Genomic DNA, 27417 nt, shown 5'->3' on the forward strand with positions numbered 1-27417 from the left:
TGAGGGAACGTGGTCAGGCTCATCATCTGAACCTCAGACTAGGGGGAAAGAGGAGCCCTGTGACGAAATGGAAAAGCTGCAAGACCCAGGAAACTGTTCTCTTCAAGCAAATTACTTGGTTCTCTTGGCCCAGCCTCTCATTTGGAGGGGCACCGGGGTAGAGAGGCCACTTTCCTAAAAGGCATGGGCTGTTAAGAAGCCACTACATCATCAACTTGTCCTTTGCTGAGACCTCACAGGTGCCCTAAAGACGCTATGGATGCTAGCTGGGCAGTAGTACAGAGATGAAAAGACAGCACATAGAAAGCCATGGGGCATCAGGGGAAAAGGGTGGGGATTCTTGGTACATTTTGACCAATGGACAGGAGTTTGAATAAACTCCAGATGGTGAAGGACAGGGAAGCCTGGTGTGCTTCAGTCCACGGGGTCACAAAGAGTGGACACAACTGAGCGACTTAACTATCTCCAAGAATCCAAGACCACTGGGCAGAATAAAAAGGCTCACTCATTAGCAAGACAAGAAGCAGTAGAGTCACTTCTCCCCGGGGGTGCTGACTGCCACTTGAGGACCAAATCCTTGCAATGGGGTTGTAAAATGTCCTTCCTGGCCTCAGCTGTAGCCACTGTCAGAAACAGCTGCTGGAGGGAAGGGCAGAGCCTTAGAAAACGGCCTGAAACTGCTCGACCCAGTGGGTTGTGCGAGCCGCTGCAGCTGAACTCCTAGCTCCCTCCCACAAATTGGGTGAAGGAAGCAGACGGCAAAGGCAGAGCTGGCCCTGTCCTGAGGTGAGGCCCTGCTGCCCTGCCAGCAACTTGCTTCTTACTCTATGACTGGTGCTGAACACAACCCTGCTTCCTATTAGGACTCAATTTAAAAGGTTTTGAATCTGTGCACAAAAAGACCGGAAAAATAAAAATCACATCTAGTTTTATAGGCATTTAATAGTTTACCAATTGGTACAATAAGATTTTTTTAATATGCAGAAAACATGAATAAATCTTGTTTTACACAGTCTGAGAGCAACAAATCTTACTGTAAAACACAAGAGCAATATTATATACATTCCTTTACTGATTTTTTTTAATTGTGTCAATATCTTCAGTTAACTCTTACAATCTGGGGAACGGTTTTCTCCAATCACCACCTCTGTAACTGTTCGTTTGCATGAAATCAACGTTCGCCTTCATGTCAGTGTCAGGATCAACTTCTAAACTCGAAGATTGTGTGTTTGTTTCTACCATCTTCAGAGTGAGCGTTAGGGACGCCTGAAGGATAGGCAGGACAAGAAAGCAGCTACTTACATGATAGAGTGGAAAGATTAAAAGGCCAGTTCAGTCCAGTCGTGACTTGTAAATCCAGCTTGCCCTCCCCCCACCCCACTGAAAAAAACTGAAACCTTTTTCACTGATTTGTACATGTTGCTTCTCTACCAGGTGATTCTTCTTTTCATCATCTAGATTGGTTAACACACTGGACTTATATACAGCTGGACAGAATAAACTATCTTTTCAGTGCTGTTTCCTTCGACAATTTTACTTTCAGTTGCTTAAGGATTATCAAGCCACCACTGTCAACAAAACGAAATATTCTTCTAAATAGTTTTTCTTTAAATAAATTAAAAAAAAAACTATTTAATGAGTGATATTATCTGGAAGTTCACACAGAAACAGAGAGAGGCAAACGAGAGCAGGGCACTGACACTAAGGAGACCGGGCTTGGTGACCTACAGCCAAAGCTTCCGGAGACTACAGCGAGTGCCCACAGCCCGGACGGCGTGCTAACACTAGTGAGTTCTGCAGCAGTGCTCCGGGCACACAACTGGTCACACCACAATGGACAGAACAGGACAGTCTCAGTCTCCTACTAAAGTGCAAGATGCCAAGTCAAGAAGCAACTATTCTCCAAGCCATGTCTACAACCAGCTTCCGTGGCTCGCGCTGTCAGGAGCGCGGCCAGCGCGTCTTGGGCACGTTATGTCAGGGTGGCACTGGAATGTCTGTTTTTCACACACACAAAAGGTCAATCATCATTGGAGGATGCAGTTCTACCAGCTTTTTATTTCTTAAATAAGTGGCCAATTTGATTGAGAAAGTGACAAAGCAGCAGTGAACCTCTAAACCAGTTAATAAATTCCTCTCCTTACAATCCAAACCAGTAACCTCATCATTGTACTTATCCCAGGCAAGGCACAGGGTTAGACAGCAGACAGAGAAAACGGGAAACAGGAAGAAAGGGCATCAACAGGGCAGTGTCAAACAACAGCGCAGGAAACCTCTGCAAATCTGCTTCCGGATTGTGGATGGATCACTCTCCCCCTCCCTCATTATTCAGACAGGGCTCTTTACACTTGGATCCAGTTGAGGACCATCCCTGAGATTCGACGTTCGCTGCTTCGGAAGTGGAGGATGTCTGGTAACTCAACTAAGCAGCAGGCTGTGGCACTCTCCCAACAAGGATGACTTGGTTTACAGTGACAGTTTCTCCTCGGGTGTCAGTGGAAGTCACTGCAGGCTGCACAGAAAACCCAGCGACAGCGGCTTTGTTTCCTCCTAAATCGGTACCATTTTTTTTTTCCTTTATTGTTCGTATCTAGGAGTGATTTCTAGATGTTGTGGCTTACCCTTGAACAATTCGTGTTGCTACATGCTAAAAACGAATTAAAATACAAGACATTTATACATGTACAAACAAATGTTAAAGATGCACCATTTCTATGTATTTATATTTCTTAAAGTAGGACAGGAAATAGCAGCAAACGAGAACAAAGATAATCTTCCATAGCTTCTGTAGAAAAATCCAGTCAGAACAGCTAAGAGGAAACGAAAAAAAGACTTCTCAATGTGAGCAGGGTTGTGAGGCAATATTGTCCTGAAAGTTATCCTACTGTATTTAAGAAATTAGCTTAAGTTGTCATTTTTGTCCTCAAAAATAGTCATTAGTTTTTAAAACACTTTTCCTTCCAGAGACATCTCTCAGGAATTAAAAACAAGCCAACAAACAAAAAGACACAAGCTAGACATAAAGCTGCTTCTAGTAAATATATGGCCTATTCTCTGGGTGTGTATCTACAGGACATTAACTCTAACCCTTTGTCTTTTTCAGGAACCAAATTTCCACTGAATACTAAAAAGAATATTTTAAAAAAATCATGTGTAAATGGATAAATGCAATCCAAGATAAATTTCTTTGTTAAACTTTGTTATTTCATTGTTCTGTTAACTTTTCAAATGACCTTCTTTAAAAAAATGTTGGTTAGCTAAGCAGTGGGATTATTTATTAATCTGCAATGGAATATTGTTTCCAAAGTCACAGATAAAAATTCTCTTAAACCTACTTGTAGTGACTTTGGATCACAATATACAACATATCAGGGATGTGTAAAATGCTCAACAGCCAAATGGGGGGTGGGGGTGATAATGGAAGTGATTTTCTTTAGCTGGGAAAAATTCCCACAGAGTCAGACCTAGTTTTCAGAAGCGTTAAGATCAAAAAGGATTTGTTCTAAAGCATGGTATTTCCACAGCAAGATTTATTCTATTTATATGTTTTAGCACTTCTTCAAAAACCCAGGACCCAAGGACATGGAGGTTGTATGTGTGTGTGATATATATATACATATACAGACTTATCCACTTATAGATAGGCCTATATACTCATAAACATTTATATATAAACAAAAGGTGAAAACACAGTACATTTTTATGCACGCTCCATTAAACCCTGTCTTTTTTAATAAACTTGTAAAACACAGTTCAAATCGCTATCAGATTCATGTTGAAGAACAAACTGCTGTATTTCTCCCACTCCCTTAAAATGGGCAAACATAGCCTTTTCAGTATTTCTTTGTCATTATGTTATGCACATTGCACATCCCTAAAAAACATCAAAAACAAATAGTGATTTGTACCATGACACACTCAATGGGAAGATTAAAATCTACTTGGGAATCACATCACTATACAGTCTAATAGGATGGAGAATACAACTAGAAGTGTGTCTAGTGTGGAAAAGAGAAGCTTAGAGTATTACAGTGTTTTTTTAACCTGTTTACAAAGCAGTAAGACCCAAATGAAATAAATGATTTGTTATTAGTTGCTGAGATTTTTCTTATTTCAGATTTACAGTCATTTTCTTACATAAATATACCACTAGCCTTTGCTTGATAGGCTACCAAAACAAATGTATCCCATTGATTTGGCAAATGTGTCATGACAAAAATTCCAATATGTAATCCCCATTAATTACATAGATGGTTCAGAAGATTTTGAATTGTAGCCTTATTATCTAACATCCTTAAAGAAGATTTATTAAGCACACTTAAGTGATGTTACATAGATACACATTTCAGAAAAAGCCCTAATAAACCACCACTTTCCCCCAAATGAGGCCATCAAGTCAGGCACCAACAGACAGCAGAAAGAAAAACAGGAATTAATAATCCAACATAAAATGACACTGTCAACTATTCAGTTTAGTGCCCTAGTTCAATTTATTCAACTTCTGCCTTCTTAGGCCTGGTGTGACCAATGCCAGCCCAGGTTTTTAAACCCTATGGTACTTCTAGACAACGTATGTAAATTTACAGTATACAATTTGGATTCACCATGCATGAATACTTTGTGTGTAACATTTAATAAGCTCAATCTACATCCAGAATAATTTACATGAAAGGACAATATTTATTTAAACAGAGCTCGATGGGGTAACCATGGTATCATCAGAGTGCATCCAGAGGAAAAAAGGGAGGAGGGGCCAAATGAGACTCAATCAACGACACTCCCACACCTTTACTGTTTGATCTACACTGCCAGTAACCACATATGGGGCCGTCTTATGGAAATCTGAAAAAAAAAGAAAAGGCTTACTTTAAAATCAGATTGCGTCACAGACAATGTTTAATAAGGCACAAAATAACACGTTCAAATGCCAGGAATACCCATTTTTTCTTCTATTCAGCCACACATCCACCCCAAGCAGATATATCACAAGCTTACCAACTAGGTAAGGGAAACTGAAACAATGAAATCCTATATTAAATCTCTGAAAAAAAATACCTCCCCCACTATCCTCTTTCCAACTGAGGTTGAATAAACAATGAATTCTAACAGCAGGGACAGCCTCAATGCAGCTATTTACTGAACACTTACTATGCTCAAGGCTTAGTATTAATGCTTTATATTCACGTTTAATCCTCCCAACAATTCTGTAAGGTTTAAGCATTAGCCCTATTCTACTGCTCCATCTTCATTATTAGATCCATAATACCCTAGTGTATTATAATTTACTATCTTAAATTCTAAATTCAGGTCCAGATGATATTGAGAATGTTTATTAAGTGTAAATACAATTCTCTGAGTGCCCAGTACATGGGAGTATATACATGGCCAGAGGAAAAAGGTTAAGATTTCCTTTGAGAAACTTACAAACTAGAAGGGAAGAAAAATTACCCTTCAGAGTGGTCAGTAAGCATCCTCTTCATAATTCTAGTTTCCAAAACCAATGTTGTGCAATGGAGAAAGTAATTGTTTTATTATAAGGCTGATGATGGAGAGAGTTAAGGAAAGGAGAATTTCAAACAAACAGTAGGAATCCATAAGGTCTTTAACCTGTCTTCTCTATTCTGCCCTGAAAGCCCATCTTCATTTCTTACCTGGAAACATCCATAGGGTCAGATTAAACTGTTAGGTCTGGCACTCCAAAACCTAACTGCTCAGAAACCATGTAACTCGTACATACCCAAGGAGGTAACAAAGTGTTCATGCGCATTGAGGGTCTTCATGCATCGTTTGTTCTTGTAATCCCACACACGCAGGGTCTTGTCATCAGCGCAACTCAAAATAAACTTCCCCCCAGAATGGAACAGAACTCCACGTACCCAGTTATCATGACCCACCTTAAAAACAAAAAGTTGTATGACTTAATAAAGGGATAAATAGTTTAAACAGCATCTATGAAAATAGATTGAAACTACATGCACTAAAAACGTCAATGCCATAAAGGCAAAAGGGGGAAAAAAGTCTAGGGAATCCTTCTAGATTAAAGGAAATTGGAAACTAACAAGATATGACCAGTAAATGCAACACATATAATACTTAACTAGTTCCTGGATAGTGGCTAAAATACTTATAAAGTACACTACTAGGGTAACTAGAGAAAATTTAAATATATAATGTATTAAATTCCTTCAGTGTAGCAACTTTATTAAGGTTTTATAAAATATACTTTAGGAAATACATGTTAAAATATTTGAGGTCAAGTGTCATGGTGTCTACAGGTAACTTTCAAACTGTTCAGCAAAATCTAGAATACACATATGGAGAAAAGAGAATGCTGACAACTGGCAACTCTAGATGAAGGATATGTAGGTATTTATTGCGTATCTTTATTCATCCATTCATCTACCTATATCCCCTGTCCAGCAGTTTCATTTCTTACAATTTATCCTAAGAAATAATTAAGAATGTGTAAGGTGACTAATTAGTTAACAAAGATGTTCAACAAAGCACTGTATGTACTGAGTATATCTAACAACATGAGCAAATGCCACATAGCTTCTAAGTTAAAAGTCTGCTGCAAAGCAGTATGTATAGTATACCATGTTCACATGTTTTTAAAAAGCCACCATATTCATCTACATAGTAATTTTTTTTTTTTAACATAGTAATTTAAGAAGAGAGTTTAGAGTAGTCCAGTCCAACAGGATAGCCATTAGCCATGTATGGCTATTTAAATATAAACTAGCATTAAACAATTCAGTTTTTCAGTCTCACTAGCCACATTTCAAATGCTCAATAGTTGTCTGTAGCTAGTTGCTACCATGCTGGACAGTGCATACGCAGCACATCAACACACAAAATTCTAATGGACAGCTCTAATCAAATATACTTGGTAGTTATTAGTAGGTACGGTAAAGTGATCTGAGGGTGATTTTCTTCTATTTTCTTTCCTTTATCTGTTTATTTCTCAAATTTTCTACAATGTAAATAAACTATACTGATTTTGTAAAAGAACACCCAAAAAGAGCTAACAGTTAAAAAAGAAAAAAATGACCAAGGCGATACATCTTTGTCTTCAGTTTACTTTTCCTTCTTTGTTCTTATTTAAAACACTTTGTTATATTACAGTGATCTCTAAAAGCCACCCACCAATCACTAGAGTTGCAGAAGATTCATAAAAATCAAAAAACGTTTCGTGGAGCCACACCAAAATAAAGCAGGAAAAAAGAATCTCTTTCAGTTGAAAAACAGGAGGCAGAAACCTCCAGGGAAATTAATGGTGACCTGTGTTGTTCCAGAAGAGAGCACATGCTTTCTGATTTTTAAATGTAGATCATGTTTTCAAACAGCAACATAGTATATTTGAACTCAGCTCAGAATACTAAGAGGAAAGTTTAATTTTCTAATCAGTTCTTCTTTTTAAAATATACTGCCTATCTATTTTTTTTAATTAGAAATCTAGCATTCTAAGAATGCCAATCAGTTCCTGATGATACTTCCATATGTGTCTACCATATCCCATAGACAGACAGTCGCTTCAAGATACAATTAACACCTAAAGAACCTCTAAACAAATATTCATGCCAAATTATAAAAGCTGCCACTGGATTAATGTCCATGGACGCCCTCAGAACTCCTGAAGGCAAGCAAGAAAGTCCATAATATCTTCTTGTAATTTATATATCCTCATACTAAAATCTAGATGAAATAGGCTCCTACATGAAATAAAGATCTCCAAGTCCCACAGCTAATACTGTTCATGTCTGAATGCTTAAAATAACCAAATAAAACTGGAACATGAGAATAGATAGTAAGTTAAAAGGATTCATTTTAAAAGTAAATATAATGAGATCAAGAAGCACAGTTTCAAAAAATATAAATGAGTCTGTAATATTTGTTTTCAACGTATTTCATAGGAGATATTACATAATTTTAGAGATATAATGGCTATAATCTCCCTCCTAGCACTGACTGGCTTTGCAGATCCACTGTATAATGTAATATTCTATAGAAATAACCTCCATATCACTGTAATCATGCTCTTAACCAAAAGTATCTTCATAAAGAAGTTATTTTAGAACTTCAAATAATTGAGATTTACTAGGAAATCACAAGGCACCTGACCCCAAAAGATATGCACAGAGTAAAAATGCGAAAGCAGCAGTGAAATTATGCAAACTCACCAGGGTCATAAGGCACATGCCAGTACTGACATCCCACATCTTGATAGTCTTGTCCCTGGATCCGGACAGTAAGAATGGTCCAGGTTTGCCACTTTTTTTAGTCTATAGAAAACATATAAAATCAAATTTCCTGGGCAAGAAGTTAGGTGACTTAAATGACAACTACCCAACAATGATCTGTATTTCTAATTTTGTAAAAACGCATTTTTTGATAAAAACTATGTGTATTTTAGGCATACCACTTATGTACTGAGCTATGTATACAAATGATTACTACAATCAAGCTAATCAACACAATCATCACCTCAAATTACTACATTTGTGTGTGTTCTGTGAAAAGAACACTAAAGATGTACCCTCTCAGCAAATTTCAAGTATACAATACAGTACTGTTAACTACAGTCACCATGCTGTACATTAGATATCCAGGACTTATTCATCCGAGGTCACAAAGAGGTGGATACAGACCGTTACTGTCCCAGCCGCAATGAGTCTATGACGTCGTAAGTAACTACCACCAGGTGGCAGTAAAAAGAAAAAACAAAAACAAAAACAAAAACCTGAAAATGCAACTAGCCAGCCAATTAGGAAGAGATTACCCAAAAAGCTTCATTTTGAAAAATTACTGGTGGGGGTAGGCGAGGGTGAGAGTCTTCATTTATTTAAAAAAACAAACAAACAAACAAACCACAATAGGAATGTCGCCATAAAAAAGAAATGTCAATTTTGGCTCATACAACTTATTTACAGAAATAATTATTCTGTAATTTTAAAAGTATTAATTACAAAGAATGAAATCATGAGGAGCACAAATGATCAAGAACATCAGAGGACTCCATATGAAATATTCTTCATTTAAAACAAATGCTATTCTTGTTTTTACTTTTTGGCCATGCCACATGGCATGTGGGATCTCAGTTCCCTGATCAGGAAGCTGAGTCTTTTAACCACTGGACCACCACTGAAGTCCTGAGAAAAGCTATTCTCCTAGAAGATGCCTTTAACTTCTCCCATAAGTTTTATTTTGTATTGGTATACTCTTAAAACAGGGACAATTATAATTAATTTATGATTAATTTAAATGACCACTTCACTTACCCTAACCCTAGCACACATCAAGGGTCAACTGACAGCAACAATAACCACTGGTTAAAAAATATAAACACATCTATCTGCAGGTTGGAAAGAATTTCAAGACTCAGAATTCTGGATGCAGATTTTATAATGCGTTAAGTGCATAAAACAGAGACTCGGGGAAGGTCATTTAAGGTTCTCAAGTAATAACAGCCACAAAATCATGAAATAACACAAATCATACAGTACCTCAGATCCTGTTGCTTCAGAGATGGAAGAATATGAGCTTTCGGGAGCCCAGGAAATGCATTCTACCACATGCTCGTGTTCTCGAAGCTCAGCCTTGCATTCCTTTGTTGCTACGACCCACACACGCACAGTCTGGTCATTGGAACAGCTGGCTATCAGAGTGCCGTCTTGATTTGGCCGCACCATACGTACCCATTCTCTATGTCCTGTGAATGTCTTCACACAGTAGCTGTAAAAAATACATGATAATTTACACTGTGAACAGCAATCACTGGGACCCTTCCCAGAAGCGATACAAAACTAGCTATGCACTGGAACGAAGAGAATTGGCATCATATGCAAGTCAACAGAATACACGTACATTCCTGGTTAATAAAAGAGGGAGACAGGCTGGAAAGTCAAACATCAGTTAAAATAAGCTGATGGAAGTATCATTAAAGAGCTAACCAAATCAAAATCTAGAAGGAAAAAAAATAGAGAGAAATATAATCTTTTAACTAAGCACACACAGTAAACCTAACAAAAGTATTTCTAGCCATATTGGGGAAAAGGCATGCTCTTACTAATCTGGACAAAACCAGTAGGTTAAGGTTTTATTGTAACAGTCATGTAATTCTAAGCACAACCAAATTAAGCCTAATGGGGCATACCTGCACAAATGTTATTTACATTTTAATTCAACTCACAGAGATCACCTAAAAGAAGACCACAGAGAAAATAAGCCATTACACAGAAAATGGCTCTCAAGGATATAGAGTTTCTTCCATAATTTCTCTGTTCCTTTTGGGTAGACATTTAGAGATTAAAACTTAAGTTTTAAAATGTTCTGTCAGTGTAATCATTCTAGGTTACAGCCAAATTTACTAGAACAATCAGAACTTAGTTTTGTTGTATATTATTTCTTTAAGCTGATGCGTTTTCAACTAACTCTACTTACCCAGTTTGCACTTCCCACATTTTTATAGTTTTATCCCTTGAGGCAGATACTATATGATCTCCATTGGGCATGATGGCTACTGAAGAAACATTGTGGTCATGGCCTAAAATACAAACACAGTTAATGTATTGAGCAATATATCACCAAGAGCAATTAAACCTTAATTTACCATGAGATTTCATCACAGGATTTCAAGTATCACACAGCTACTTTAAATACAATGGAGTTCATATAAATTTGATAAGAAACTTGGATTTACACAAAAACGCAATGGAATGTTAAGGAATTAGTAACTTAATAAAACAATTCACAATGAAATAAGTAGCCAGCTCAATTTACATTTCCACCCGCACAACTGTTTTAACACGTTATTGCCTGGATACCTATTAACGCCATAGGGTGTTCATTTCTGCAAAACACCCCCCCAGCCAATAATGTGTTAAAATCACAGGTAATCAGTGCCATCAGCATTTGAATATATTAATACACCGGATGTTTTTGAGCACTAAAAAACAAACAAAACAAAAATTTCCATGGTTGCTATTCTAAGATATAAAATAGAAATGAGATTTACAGAGACGAACAGAATGAATAAGAAAAATGGGCATTTGGTTCTATGTAGAAACTAGTGGTTGAAAGCTTTGTTTTTTGTATTGATGTGCACAGGAACAAAAAAAAAAAGAAAAACATTATTCATAATGCTAGTTAGCTATCCTATGGCAAAAAAGCCCCAGAATATTCTCTTAAGTATCACATCATTTAAAGGAATATACAATGACTGGAAAGAACTCTTTAAGTCAGAGCAATAAGATACAGGCTACCTAACAAAACAAACACAGATTTTACAAAGGGATTCAATAAAACTCCTTTAACTGGTAAACTTCTCTAATGCACTTAAATTGGGGAGTGGGGGGCATACTATTCAAATTACACCGTCTATGTAATTGCATAGCTTTCTCATGTGCTAACATCACTAGATAATCTATTTAAAAATAGTTTATTATTAACACAGTGTGTGTTCCTTATATAAAATCCAAACATCCTTATTTCATCATGTTTTAAAAAACAACAAAAATCCTTATTTAGTGACCACCTCCTATGTACCAGGTACTAAACCAGATGATTCAAGCATACAATCTCACTATCTTCACAAGTCTTATGGCTTCAATTCTTAATTCAATACTTAAGTTTTATTAATCTTACAGATTAAAGAGGTTAAAATCTCCTAACGCCATAAGTAAACAAGTAGGACTCAGAATCCAGGTATCTAATTTCAAAGCCCATGCTCTTTCCAGAAAGCCAAACTGCTTCAGAAAATAGTCTCCAGGACAAGGAGAAGATAACAATGAGACTACAGTCTATGTGGGATATTAAAAAGTGAGCAAGAGAACCTGGGTTCCAGCTTTTACTGTATCTACTCTCTAAATTCAGTTTCCCAATTGAGAAAAATGAAAAACAAAAAGAAAAAAACAACCTCAGTAACTTCATTTTCTCTTTTTCTCAAGAACGGATAGATGCCCTAGCAGTTTTTCTCATCCAAAAATATTTGTGAAAGTAACTATTTTATAACCATAAGAGACACTTCCCCAGTGGCTCAGTGGTAAAGAATCCACCTGCCATACAGCAGACACAGGAGACTCAGATTCAATCCCTGGGTTGGGAAGATCTCCTAGAGAAGGAAATGGCAACCTATTCCAGTATTTTTGCCTGGAGAATCCCATGGACAGAGAAGCCTGGTGGGCTCCAGTCCACAGGGTCGCAGAGACTCGGACACAACTACAGTGACTGAGCACGCAAGCACAAAGAGATACTTAAAACCTCAAAACAGACAACTCTCAATGACCATGACGATCCATGGATTATCTATATCATATGCTCCCCCACTGACAGAGTAAGGACTGAATGAAGGGAACCTGCACACTGTTAGAAACCTTATCCTTCTCCCCGCTGCAGTACTATGTTAGAAACCATTATCCTTCTTCCCCCTGCAGTACTATGTTAGAAACCGGTATCAAAATGCTACGCCTTACCATGCATGGTTCTGATGCATTCAAAGCCCTGAAAATCCCATAGCTTAATGGTCATGTCTGCAGAACATGAAGCCAGAAGCTTGCCACTGTGGTCGAATGAAATATCCTGTACAGAGTCTGTATGCCCCTTAAGAGTTCGTTCAAAATCTCCAGTCTCATAATCCCACACCTGTCAAGTGAACAGAAAATCGGTTAGCATCACATCATTCCTTTCTCAGTTCACATTTGCACTCGGCATGCCAGTCTGGCACTTTACTGACTAACCGAGCAAGTAACAAGATAACTGTCTTAGAATCATCACATCTTCAAGCATAAACTGGTCTTTTCTCTACAGAGAAAAACGATTATTAAATAAACCTCTAAAAACACATTTATTAAGCATCCACCATATATCTAATCATGCTAGTGACTGCCACAGAACAGAGTCCCGTCTCAGCCTGACAGCAGGTGACAGACAGGTTAAAAAGTAAATATAAGTACCAAAAGAAGAAAAAAAAAATTTCATGAGCCTATGACATGAATTTATATGTAGAATATGAGGGGAATGATAAAGGAATACCCAATTCTACTAGACAAGCAGAGCTCAGACATCTAAGAAGCCAAAGAAAGACTTTACAAGATGTTAACTGTCTTTAAATAGCAGATTAACAGAAGCATATGGTCATTTTGATGTAAAAGCACTGAGCCACAGTCACATTTTTAAAGGTAATTTTTCTAAGATGATGAAAATAATGAACTATCAAGAATAATAATTATTATAAACACATCTCAAGAACACAGTGAACTTCTATTCTGGTGGTCAAAGGCTAGTCTTAAGTCTGTAACTAACAATAATTACGTACGTGCTCTAAAATCAAATGGCTCATTCCATTCTTACCATAAAATCAAATGGCTGATTCCATTCTTACCATAATAAAATGTATCTGGGATAGGGTGTATTTCAACGAATTTAAAGAAACTTAGAAAATGCATTTTGAAATCTAGAAACAATTTAAACATCCAATATTAGGGAAATTGCCACATAGATATAAAATTTGCTACTGTAAGGAATCTATGGCATGTATACATTGTTACATAAAAAAACACAAAATTACAAAAATGCAAAAAAAAAAAGCACACAAAAATATCCTCTAAAAACATTTCTCTTATAGAAAATTTATGTATCCTCCCCAAAATAAACATATAAAAATTTTACCATTTAAATGTTCAACTACTTCCACATGGGAGTGATTACTGTATGTTTAGCTTTTTTCACAGTTTGTTAATGTATTCTTCTTTTTTTTTTTAATGTGTTCTTAACTATTCTGGAAGGGTTTTTATCATGGCATTTTAGAATTTCAATTTTCAATTATTCCAGTTTATAGAAATAACCACTTTTCATATATTGACCTTGTATCTTGGCATTCTGCTTAAATTCAGTCATAGTTCTAGCAAATTTCTGAAGAATCCTTGGAATTTTCTACACAGAAAATCATGTTATCTGCAAGTAACATTTGCAGGTAATATTTCTTCCTTTCCAAGCTGTATGCCTTTTATTTCTTCTCTACTGCACCAGCTAGGCACTCTAATACAAAGGTGGATTTAAGTGGTCATTGATCCCTGGACTCGAGGGGGAAGAACTGCTTTCCACCATTAAGTATTAATATTTAGTCCACTGTGGGTTTACCAGAGACCTTTACCTTTTATCAGGCTATGGAAGCTCCCTCCCTAGCTTGTTGAGAGTTTTTATCATGCTTTTCCTGAACCTATTATGTTTTTTTAACTGATATGGTATATCACACCAATTAATTTTTAAATATAGAACCAATCTTGCATTTGGGGATGAACCCTACTTGGTTATGACATACTAATTACCCCGTTTATGAACTGCTGGATTCAATTTGCTTATAATTTGTTAAGGATTTTGCATTTATGTTCATGAATGTTACTGTATCAGTCTACAGGTTTTTTTTTTGTATTATCTTTACCCATTTTGATATCTAATTGTTTCAACACCAAGAGTTCAGGTGAATACTTTACATTCTGAACGGTAAGGTGTGATCTTGAAGTTCACTTTCATTTCAGTTAACTTTGTTTCCATGAATTCATTAAAGAACACTGAAGCATCTTCCTCTAAAATATTAATAAATATACCCAGAACCATGTATCTTCATAAATGGTAAGCAAACACGGTAATGTAGTGTTTATAAATGTCAGGAATTAAAGATAATCAACTTTTTCTCTACTGAATATTTACCTTTTGTATGATTATAAAATAAATGCTCATGATAAAAAAATCTGTAATGTACTGATATCAAGGCAATAAAAATATCCACTATCCTACCAATGGTATGATTTTTCTGTTTTTTTCTATGCTTTTTTTTTTAAAAAGTACAGTGACTGTGTATACTTCATTAACCCAATTTTCCCTTTGTGTCTTATTGTAAGAATTTTTCCATGCCATTAAAAACTTTTAGCAAACGTTCTTTTAGAACCAATTCCTATTATTTTCTAAACAAAAAGGAAATTTTTTTCATTACTGTAGAAAACGTTATAGTGAAAACTTTTGAATATTGAAAAATATCCATCCTCATTCTGCAAAACTTAGGTCAGACAGTGATGGTTGAAAAAGAATTTTGAGTCAAAAACTAAGTTTTTTAGCCCTTCATATATTCTGCTAAAATTGTTCTCTTGTAAGACTGTATCAAATGTAATGACAATGCCTGCTTCATCAAATTCTTTTTTTTTTTGCTTCATCAAATTCTTACCACAACTGGGAACTCTCATTTAAAAAGTAAAATATTGGGGGCCTCCCTGGTGGCTCAGTTGTCAAGAATCCACCTGCCAATGCAAAAGACACAGGTTTGATCCCTGAGCCAGGAAGATTCCACAGGCTGTGGAGCCAGCTAAGTCCGTGCGCCAACTAGCCAACTAGCCTGTGCCCTAGAGCCTGGGAGCTGCAACTATTGAGCACACACGCCACAACCACTGCAGCCTGCACTCCACAGCAAGAAAAGCCATCACAATGAGATGCCCACACAATGCCCGCAACTAGAGGGTACCTCCTGTTTGCCACAACTAAAGAAAAGCCAGCACAGCAATGACCACCCAGCACAGACAAAAATAGAAATATAATAAAAAATAAGTAAAAAAGTAAAACTAAAATAGCTTGCTAGATTTGACATGTATTTTAATTTACATTTCTTCTACTCTTAGTGATGAGGCCAAAGCTCTATTCTTGGTTCTACTGAGAATTCCATGGACAGAGGAGCCTGGAGGGCTACAATCCACGAGGTCGCAAAGAGTTGGACATGACTGAGTGACCAACATTTTCTACTATTAGTAATGAGGCCAAAGCTCTATTGTTGGTTATTTTTCCTTCCTCTATGAATTACCTGTTCATGTCCTATAGTCCACTTTTTCTATTGAGATGTTACTGTTTATCATACTTGTTTGAATTCTATAAAGTTGGCAATCCGTCCTCTGCTTTACTAATTGAAGATATTTTTTCAGTTTTGTTTGCTGTTTATTTTTCTTAATATTTAAGAACTAATTCTAAGTGACAACCAGAAATAATGTTTCAGAAATTTAAATGATGCAATTAAAAATGACAAAAAATGATGATTTCATTAGAAACAAAGAAAAGTATTTCTAAAATAAGTTTAATCAAAAAAGGAAATAAAAACTACAAATGCTTGTCATTAACAAAACAGCCATGTATACACATTAAATAAAGACTAAATGGAAGAGAGAATTTTAGTAGTTGTTGAGATATGTTATGGTTATATATCAAGCTTCTAAAACTTCCATTTGTAATATTTTAAAGTTGACCCAATAGATGGCACCTTAGCAGTTTTGTTTATGTTTTTATACCACTGCTGCAAAATCAAAGGTTAAGACTGAGCTTTCCATCTATTTGACGAGCCTATCTTAACCCCATGCTTCATGACAGGAGTGCAGTTTTAAGTAGACAAGACTATCATAAAGTTAATGAATTAAATACATGTCAACATAATTTGAAAGATAATATATTAGTGTATTAGATAGGTAGTCATCTCAGCCTATAGAAATATGTAATGCGAATATGTACATAAGACTCTCTTCAAATCACTTGGCAGCACACCCCATCGATCACCAGCCCACAGAAAGAAAGGAGGCCACTGATTTAGAAACTAAAGCAACCACAAAAGGAAAACATACAACCTGTTTAATTTGAAGAACGGGTTAAGTACATACATTTAAGTCATGCCAGCATTATATGCTGACTGTTGCTATATGATAAATACAATCTTGGCAATCTACTCACATTTTCTTAGCTATACCTCTACAAATGAAAGTTAAAATCTACAACTAAATCTGAAATAATCTTTAGATAGAGAAACCTACTTAAAATTTTAAAACCATGCTTTACTCATCTTTCTGTACATGGTTTATACAACTGTCACTGTATTGTGTCTGAATCAAAGGAAACTATAAAAACAACTTTTTTCCTTATTAAAAAAGTCCTCTATTGAATTCTTTCGCACAATACATTCATCCCCTGAATTACTAGTTTTATCAGTTCAGTTCAGTCGCTCAATTGTGTCCGACTCTTTGTGACCCCATGAACCGCAGCATGCCAGGCCTCCCTGTCCATCACCAACTCCTGGAGTCCACCCAAAGCCATGTCCATTGAGTCTGTAATGCCATCCAACCATCTCATCCTCAGTCATCCCCTTCTCCTCCTGCTTATAAATAAGGCAAATACTTACACTTCCAGTCTTCAAGAAGAAAAGTTATTCAAGCACTAGGTGACCTATTATTGTCCAATGTTAAATTGATGACACCCAATTTTCTCAAATTAACATTTAAAGTTGCTTTTAACAATTATCCTATTGTACATCTTTCAATTTTGAAAGAAAAACTACCTTAATTGTAGCATCCTCTGAAGCAGAGACCATAACACTGAACACAGGATGGAAAATGACTCGAGTGACTGGACTCCTATGACCACTCAATGCATATTTTTCTGGTGGACGGGGAATCCATTCTTTTGGGTCTCTTTTTTGACCAAGAGGTCCACCCGACGTAAATTCTTCTTTTGCTTCATTTAGCTTTGATTCTAATTCCATAACCTTAAGAAGGAACACACAGCAGTTATATACAGATAGATGATAAAAATTGTATATCTGGTATTTTTTAAAACTGCCTTTATTTTGCATCCATATATGCAGAATAAAATTTTAGCAATTTACAAAGCATTTGTTAGATTTAACTGAAAATTATCTGTATTACATATCATTAAAATCTTAGTGGGGTGACAAAACTGCACACTGAGAAAAACTCAATACAATTGAGTCTTAACCCCTTAACTCAAAGCAGAATTTGGAAGGTGCTGGATACAACTTGAGGAAGAGTAGGAAACCTACCTTTATCCCTTCTAATTCTCCCACCCTTAGTAAATTCTTTCCAAACTTCGTTTATATTGTACCCGTTAACCAGAATATTCATAATAAAAGCTAACATTACTGACATCTATGTGCCAAGCACTTTCCTAATAAGGGCTTTTTATGGATTAAATCATGTTATAACAACATTATTCATTCTAACTTTGCCTACTTAAAGTACAAATTTTAGGACCAGAATATTACTTATTGCCCTCACTTAGCAGATCAAAGCTCAGAGAAGAAAATGAAACTAAGAGCACATTTTAGTGCTCTTTTCCTAGCATCATATTGGTTCCATGTGTTCTTCCCATCTAAGTGTATAAATGGGTTCTTCAGTACCAATTCCTTGAAGTCAGGGCTGTGTTACATTCAACCCAGCCAGTACTCCTGTTTGCATAAGGTAGCAATGTACCAGCAACGGTCTGTATATGGCATAATGCATAGAAACGTATTTTTATTTACCTTTTTTAAGGTTAAACATAATTGCTAATGCAGAAAAAAATTTATTATGTTGATACTTTCAAAGTTTATATTTAATATAATACTCTGAATACAACTAAAAGAAAAAGATTTTGTTACCTTCTTTTGTAATCTAATAACAGATGTCCATTTTTTTTCCAAAAGACCAGCATATTTCTTATCTAATTCTTCATTCTAGAGGAAAAAAAAAGTAGATTAAAAAAAAAAAAAAAGAAAGAAAAAAGGGCTCAAATACAAAAGCTCAAGCCATGCACACCATTCAGTCTCTAAGCCCAAACATTACTAAAATTATCTGATCATACAAAGAAGGTGTGTGTTAGGGGGTGAATTTCAAGTTTAGTGCCAAGTAAAACCATAATAACAAATGACAAGATTTTGAATAACTGAGGTGACTGCTAACTACTGATACTTCAATAAAACCTACTCATTAATTATATGAGTAACTGTAAAAAGTCAAACATACCATATCTAATTCAGCTTCCTTTTTAAAAACTGAATATGCTTCTTCATAGCCATTTGAACGAAGATAATCTGCTATAGCTCGATTTCTGAAAGACAACAAATTTAAATGACTCTTCATAAACTCTTATTTCCATGCTGAAGAAAGTATTTTTAAAAAACTCTCATAAACCTTAAGACACCCTTAAGATTACCCTTCAAATCATACAATCATAAGAAAATGAACCACCAACCCCACAAAAGCCTCTAAAATAGTTAACCCTTCATAGCACATCCGTAAGATTGTAACACTATTCTTGAACTTAATGCACTGTTTACCTTACAAGTTGTACGATCAAGACCTGGCTTATATAACTAGTAATCATTTTGTGACAGTAATTATCAATTTTGTTCATGTTTACACTTAGCCCTCCCATACTATTAATACTTGTTATTCTTACACACACTCAAGGACTAGCAAGTGAAATTTACTTTTTTTAAGGAGAATTGTTCTGCTAAAATTATAATTAGTATTTTAATATTAGAGACAACTTTAAACCATGAGAGTGGGTGGAAAAAAGGCACAAGCTACAAACAGTACAGTACCATAGAATGAGAAATTAATTTAAAATTATAAGGTTAGAACATCACATTTGTGGGCCATGGGATTGAAGAAAGTATAGTAGTATTATTGTGAGTCTGTGTGTGCTTCTTATAAGGCTGTACCTTCTGGCCTGTTTTATTAATGGATAATTTGATTCATTCAGAAATAAATTCTTTACATGAATCTGTAAATAGTACTACTTTGTAATTTCCAAGCAGTTCTACTTGGACCTTCTGAAATAATACAAATAGAAAGGCAATGACTCTCTCAAGATAATTTCATCAAATACTGTGCTGTCAAAGCCTATATTACAAACTAACTTTCAACAAATAAATTACCGTTTGGTAAGAATATCCCAAATGGTAAGGAAAACAAAGATGCTAAAAGACATCTATCTATCTCTTAGCTTTATTTCCTTCTCCAGGCAACAAAGGGGAAAACATCAAGGGTTTAAAAAATCTTATGTAGTATTTGTAAATATTCACTGTTCCTACGCAGCTCTACCCCTTCCTCGGAGTCAAGCCTGAGTGCTGGAACTTTGCCTGAACACACTGCACACAGCTTACAACTGTGAAGCTCACATAACAGACAGTATGTACATGTAACACGTACAAATTATAGCAATTCTAATCTTAATGGACTTTGTTTTGGTAAAGGATAGATAAATGATGATACTTTTATAGGTAAGACGTATTATTAAAGGGAGAAGAAACTATATCCTTTCCCTTACTAAAAAAATCCCAATATTTTGAGATTAACACTAACATAGGTCAGCACAGGTCACTCATACCATTTTCTCTGCCTATACATTCACATCACCATGTATGCTTTAATCAAGTCACATATCTGTTCATTTCATTCAATACACTGAAAATCTGTCAGTAAATATTCATTTATGATATCATAGTTCTTAATATTCAAGCAATTAACAGACATACCAGATTTTATTTAAGCAATCATCTATTGCTAGACTTACAGGTTGTTTCCAATGTTACAAATAAGTATTCATATAGTCAAAGTCTTTCAAACATTTTTACATTTAAGTCAAAAGATGCTACAGACTGAATATTTGTATACCCCACAAATTCTTATGTTGAAACCTAACCCCCCAAGTAACGGTGTTTGGAAGAGAGGCCTATGTGAGGACGTATAACTCGTATAAAAACTTTCTATAAAGTTTTAAATCTAAAAAATAGCATTCACTGTCCTTTTGATCCTAAAACCATGCTGCTAAATTAGGTAGAAAAGTGTATAACCCCTATATTACATAATTGAGAGACTGATACATTCAAGGTCATAAAACAGGTAGTGAAGCAATTTAGGATAATAATTCCATCAATATTTACTGAGCAGGTGGGGAAGAAACTGGCCAAGTAGGTGGAACACTACACCTCCCTTCTTTAACTGGAGTTGTTCAATTTTCATATACTTCCATATACTAAATTTCTTCATAAATTTTTTTCCATAAATGTTTTTAAAGTGTTAGAAAGTCCAACACACAAACTTTTAAAAATCCAGATACAGCTGATTTATAATGTTGTGCCAATCCCTGCTGCACAGCATAGTGACCGAGCTTTACATACACACAGACACTTCTTTTCTAAACTATTCTTTTCCATTGTGTTTTATCCTAGGAGACTGGATACAGTTCCCAGTGCTATACAACTAGACCTTGTCGCACATCCATTCAAAACGAAATAGTCTACATTTACCAACCTCCAAGTCACAGTTCTTCTCTTTCCCTCCCCCTCTCCCTCTTGGCAACCACAAATCTAATCTCTGTGAGTCTGTTTCTGTTTTGTATTTAGGTTCATCTGTGCCATAATTTTAGATTCCACATATAAGTGATATCATGTTTTTCTCTTTTTGACTTATTTCACTTAGTATTATAATCTCTAGTTGTATTTATGTTTCTGCAAATGGCATTATTTTGTTCTCTTTTATCACTGAGTAGTATTCCATTGTATATATGTATCACATCTTCTTTATTCATTCATCTACCAATGAATGGATAGGATGTTTCCATGTTTTGGCTTTTGTGAATAGTGCCGCTATGAACACAAGGGTACCCTCTTTTTGAATTAGAGTTTTGTCCAGGTATATGACCAGAAGTAAGATTGCTGGATTATACAGTAATTCTATTTTTAGTTTTTAAAGAAAACTCCATACTGTTCTCCATAGTGGCTGCACCAACTTACATTCCCACCAACAGTGTAGGAGGGTTCAATTTCTCTACACTCTCTCCAGCATTTGTTATTTGTAGACTTTTTAATGATGGGCATTCTGACCAGCCTACACACAAATTTTTGAAACCAAGAATGACTCATGCTTTTAACCAGTAGGCTTTTGTTTTGGTAACAGACTAGATGTGGGACATGGGAGAAAATAGTTGATTCACAAGGTTTTGGTACATGGTAATAACATTTACTTGGACAGAAAACACAGGAGAAGAAGATGGGGTAAAAAAAAGGGGAGGCAGGAATATAATTAGTTCAGTTTTAAATGTTTTGACCTGAAGTGGCTATAAGACATTTAAGTGTAGATATATGATAAAAGAAGGTAATTGAATATACAGATCAAAAGCTTAAGAGATGGATTTGATTTAAGGAAAGAATCTGGGAAAATTAGTAAATAAGTACTAGTGTTTCAAACCATAAGTGGTAAAAGACTCTTTGGAAGAAGGTACATAATGCGAAGATAAAAGGAAAGTAGAAAGTAAATGACAGAACCTTGAGAGATATCAAACTTGTTAAGAAGCCATCAGAAAGTGAAGAATCCTGTTATAGTACAAGAATTAAGAGATGTCAGCAAGCCAATGGAGAAGGACGTTTCAAAGAAATGGAAATCACTACCAGTGACAAAGATCTGAGAGAGGTAAAATATAGTTTAAAGAGTGACCAAGCAATCAGGCTATTCAGAGGTCCCTGCTGACTTTAGCAAGTACAGCTTCAGAACTTAAAGTAGCCTCAGTATTCTACTCTACAGTAAGGCTTAAAATGAACACTGTAAAATACTGGAGTTGGGGAGGAGCAGTGAGACTTGAGAATATCAGGCATGTGTACTCTATCCAATGAAAGTTAAATATCTAGTTAGTAACCATATTTACATTTAACAGTTTAGAAAAAGAGAGGTATTACACGGCATTCAGTTCAGTTCAGTTCAGTCGTTCAGCCGTGTCCGACTCTTTACAACCCCATGGACTGCAGCACGCCAGGCCTCCCTGTCCATCACCAACTCCTGGAGTCCACCCAAACCCATGTCCATTGAGTCGGTGATGCCATCCAACAATCTCATCCTTTGTCGTCCCCTTCTCCTCCTGCCCTCAATCCTTCCCAGCATCAGGGTCTTTTCAAATGAGTCAGCTCTTCCTGGCCAAAGTACTGGAGTTTCAGCTTCAACATCAGTCCTTCCAATGAATATTCAGGATTGATTTCCTTTAGGATGGACTGGTTGGATCTCCTTGCAGTCCAAGGGACTCTCAAGAGTCTTCTCCAACACCACAGTTCAAAAGCATCAATTCTTCTTCGGCACTCAGCTTTCTTCACAGTCCAACTCTCACATCCATACACGACTACTGGAAAAACCACAGCCTTGACTAGATGGACCTTTGTTGGCAAAGTAAGGTCTCTGCCTTTTAATATGCTGTCTAGGTTGGTCATAACTTTTCTTCCAAGGAGCAAGAGTCTTTTAATTTCATGGCTGCAATCACCATCTGCAGTGATTTTAGAGCACAGAAAAATAAAGTCAGCCACTGTTTCCAGCCACTGTTTCCCCATCTATTTGCCATGAAGTGATGGGGGGGATGCCATGATCTTACTTTTCTGAATGTTGAGCTTTAAGCCAACCTTTTCACTCTCCTCTTTCACTTTCATCAAGAGGCTCTTTAATTCCTCTTCACTTTCTGCCATAAGGGTGGTGTCATCTGCATATCTGAAGTTATTGATATTTCTCCCAGCAATCTTGATTCCAGCTTGTGCTTCATCCAGCCCAGAGTTTCTCATGATGTACTCTGCATATCAGTTAAATAAGCACAGTGACAATATACAGCCCTGACGTACTCCTTTTCCTATTTGGAACCAGGCTGCTGTTCCATGTCCAGTTCTAACTGTTGCTTCCTGACCTGCATACAGATTTCTCAAGAGGCAGGGCAGGTGGTCTGGCTACTCCCATCTTTTTCAGAATTTTCCACAGTTTGTGGTGATCCACACAGTCAAAGGCTTTGGCATAGTCAATAAAGCAGAAATAGATGTTTTCCTGGAACTCTCTTGCTTTTTCAATGATCCAGCAGATGTTGGCAATTTGATCTCTGGTTCTTCTGCCTTTTCTAAAACCAGCTTGAACATCTGGAAGTTCACAGTTCATGTATTGCTGAAGCCTGGCCTGGAGAATTTTGAGCATTGCTTTACTAGTGTGTGAGATGAGTGCAACTGTGTGGTAGTCTGAGCATTCTTTGGCATTGCCTTTCTTAGGGACTGGAATGAAAACTGACCTTTTCCAGTCCTGTGACCACTGCTGAGTTTCCCAAATTTGCTGGCATTTTGAGTGCAGCACTTTCACAGCATCATCTTTTAGGATTTGAAATAGCTCAACTGGAATTCCATCACCTCCACTAGCTTTGTTCGTAGTGATGCTTCCTAAGGCCCACTTGACTTCACATTCCAGGATGTCTGACTCTAGGTGAGTGGTCACACCATCGTGATTATCTGGGTCATGAAGATCTTTTTTGTACAGTTCTTCTGTGTATTCTTGCCATCTCTTCTTAATATCTTCTGCTTCTGTTAGGTCCATACCATTTCTGTCCTTTATGAGCCCATCTTTGCATGAAATGTTCCCTTGGTATCTCTAATTTTCTTGAAGAGATCTCTAGTCTTTCCCATCCTATTGTTTCCCTCTATTTCTTTGCCCTGATCACTGAGGAAGACTTTCTTATCTCTCCTTGCTATTCTTTGGAACTCTGCATTCAAATGGGTATATCTTTCCTTTTCTCCTTTGCTTTTCACTTCTCTTCTTTTCACAGCTATTTGTAAGGCCTCCTCAGACAGCCATTTTGCTTTTTTGCATTTCTTTTTCTTGGGGATGGTCTAAAATATCATAATACCGAATTATCAAAGAGCAAGAGAATATAAACAAAAATACAGCAAATAAAGCTGAAGTTTAAATATGTATGATATCATTAGGAGAAGTACAACATACTGATGATGTACAAAGTCTACAACCTAGTCCCAGAACAGTCTAGTCAATTTTATTTCCACATCAAATACCAGGTGCCCGTGGCCAAGTAACTAGCACTGCTGCCCCTGTTACCTCGCCACTCAACATCTACGCCAACTGAAGTGATACTGAGAAGAAGGAACCTCCAACAGGCAGAGTGTACCACCATCACTTAAAGAAAGAGTAAAGAAGACTGAAGAATCTGTTGCTTCTAACAAAAGCCTAAAGGGTGCTTCTAGAGTTTGCTACTAATTTCAGTTGTAGACTCAGAGTTGATCTTCATCACTTTATTAATGATGAAAGATGCATACCCTTGAAAACAGAAGGGCACCAAAGCACAAGTTTATAATAATCTCTCAAAGAAACTTAATACACGAGTTAAGTAAATCTACTAAGCCTTCAGATATGAAGAAAAACAAGTATCACTAGAATCAAAGAAAAATTCAGACAGAAGTGCAACAGGTCATTCTGAGTAGAACCAAAACCATTAAAGCCATGTAGAATCACAGAAAGTGGCTAAAATCAAGAACAAACTGAGATGGAAGGACTTTATCTATGAACAAACAGAACTGGTTAGAATTTACGCTAACATGTGGAACAGTACCATACTGGACATAGTCTACTGCTCTCCTTTGAAACTGCTATGATAACAAATCAGACTCTGTTTTTCTAAACTATTCTTAAGTTTATTAAAAATGCAAGGGTTGTATTTTAAGCATTTTAGTTGACTTCCTACATGCTCTTCATTCTTATAACTCCAAGATAATTTTTTGTAGTTGTAGTATCAGTAGTATTTGTAGGATCAGTCATACATAACATCCCACCACTACCAACCCAAACATAACCTCACATTCGTATAGAGATAAGAGTATCAAAAGTTATTCTAAATGCTGTGAACTGCTAGTTAAACAAAAACGACTCTAAAAAGACTGGATAACACCAACAATAAAAGCAGAATACTTCAGGGTCCCCAGCATTTCTTACCAACAAAACTGAAGCAGAGAGAATTACAGAGCATGCACTACAGGGGACTGAGGTGGAAGCTATTTTTCAAAGGTAAAGACACCAAGGCTCATAGAGCTTAACTGACTTTTTTTTTGGCTAATAAACGGTGAAGCTGAGAATCAAAATTCAGGTCTTCTGAAACCAAAATGACAATAACAGTGTTTCTTCAAACTGTGTACTCTGGTACTCTAAGGCTGAATAAAAATGTTCTAGGAATTCTATAGTTAAATTTTATTGTTTATATGAGGAAAAACAAGGTTAAGTCAGAAACTGACAAATAGATGTCTTCTTACCAGGTCCATTACAAAAGACACTGATCTCACCTATTCAGGAATGAGGAGAGCAATGGGGTTAATGTACACCGCTCTAATAGGCTGCAGTGGCCCGATGAATGTGGGATCCCTACTGGGTTAGGAGGACACACTACCAGGATAATGAGAAGACCCAGCAGGATCAAGCATGCAGGTTCATGCCACCAGGAGCACATCATCGTCTTTAGTGCCCCGCTCCAGAACACAACCCTCACAATGACCCAGGCAATGCCATTTTAGACAAACACCAAGATGAATTACATAGTCCTGGTGAAGATGTGAATAAAGTTCACTCCAAGTGCAGAGACACTAATGCAGGTCATTCACAAACTGCTGCATACAACATTAACCAACTCTCAGACAGGTAGGCAACATGGCTTCTTAAGTATGCTACAGTCCCCACTGAGACTCTGGGGAAAGGGCAGTATTGATAAGGTAAGCTCTCGGTCATAGGTCTTATACCTTTCCAAACTCCTGTGCCCTGACAAAGGATTGTAACAATCATCCTTCATCATCACACTTGAATGTATTTCAAAAGGGTAGGCCAGGATTCCACTACTACCAGTCCTGGGACAAGTAAAGCACAGCAAGAGGTTACAATGAGACCTAATTCTGACAGTGATGAAGTAAAGGAAAATAAAAATTAGGTAAGTCAGGGTAAGCGGACTTTTATCTTCATCATTAAGTAAAAGAACAGGTACCTGGTATACTGAGGGGAACTGGGAATGAGACTATGATGAAGATCTCAATGTCTATATGATCAAATGCTTCAACATTCTTGATTTTAGAACATTCCTTAACAACAGAAAGGTCGTCATTAATATTAAAAAAGATATCTTATTAATATTTTAAAAAGAAATCCTTCAAACCTTCAACCAATAAATAATATTGTTAATGGTAAAACACCAGAAATATTTGCATTAATGCCAAGAACAAGAAAAGAATGCCTATAATAACTATTATTTAAAATTGTCCCAAAAGTGATCCACGTAAGTAATAGATATAAACACTGGAAATGAGATTAAGGTATGACAGAAAAGGCTGAAAGATAGAACAGACATTATGAAGGACATGCAAGGCAAGAAAAAGCACTCTAAGTGACATTTTTAAAAGACTTACTTATCAGAAGCATATAGGAAGATTAGATGGGATACCAACTAAATAAACAAAAAAAATCATAAGTAAGCCCTAAAGTATAAAAGTAAAGATCACTTAAAATCAGATCATATTCACAACAGACATCCCTAGAATTACCTGGCTAAAAAAACTGGTATGGGTCAGGTCATAATATACGGTTGTCATTCCAGTGCTGCCTGATGAATCATTCATTCACTTGTGCATAGTCTCCTTTCTGTATTCTCAAATATTTAATTGTATCCCACCTTTCAGCTGACCATCAACTTCACAAAAAAAAAAAACCAGGAGCCACTCAGCATACAACTTTCTCAACTTCCCTAACTTTATTTGTGGCACTGCCCTCCTCTCTTTTCAGT

The 27417-nt window shown here is 36.4% G+C and overlaps 1 protein-coding gene across 2 annotated transcripts in view; it reads right to left on the bottom strand.

Moving 5' to 3' along the window:
- Nucleotides 1-924: 924 nt before the first annotated feature.
- Nucleotides 925-27417, bottom strand: part of PAFAH1B1 (platelet activating factor acetylhydrolase 1b regulatory subunit 1) — a 64707-nt gene continuing 38214 nt past the window's right edge. For both annotated transcript variants that reach the window (XM_043478045.1, XM_043478054.1), the window contains exons 3-11: nt 18819-18903; nt 18455-18529; nt 17357-17563; nt 12471-12639; nt 10441-10543; nt 9504-9732; nt 8181-8282; nt 5738-5894; nt 925-4842 (exon numbers count right to left, since the gene is read on the bottom strand). In XM_043478045.1, coding sequence (XP_043333980.1) covers nt 4769-4842; nt 5738-5894; nt 8181-8282; nt 9504-9732; nt 10441-10543; nt 12471-12639; nt 17357-17563; nt 18455-18529; nt 18819-18903 — 1201 coding nt within the window. In that variant the 3' untranslated portion in view covers nt 925-4768. The remainder of the gene's footprint in view (nt 4843-5737; nt 5895-8180; nt 8283-9503; nt 9733-10440; nt 10544-12470; nt 12640-17356; nt 17564-18454; nt 18530-18818; nt 18904-27417) is intronic.

The sequence above is a fragment of the Cervus canadensis genome, chromosome 1 (assembly GCF_019320065.1).
Source record: "Cervus canadensis isolate Bull #8, Minnesota chromosome 1, ASM1932006v1, whole genome shotgun sequence".
Taxonomy (NCBI): domain Eukaryota; kingdom Metazoa; phylum Chordata; class Mammalia; order Artiodactyla; family Cervidae; genus Cervus; species Cervus canadensis.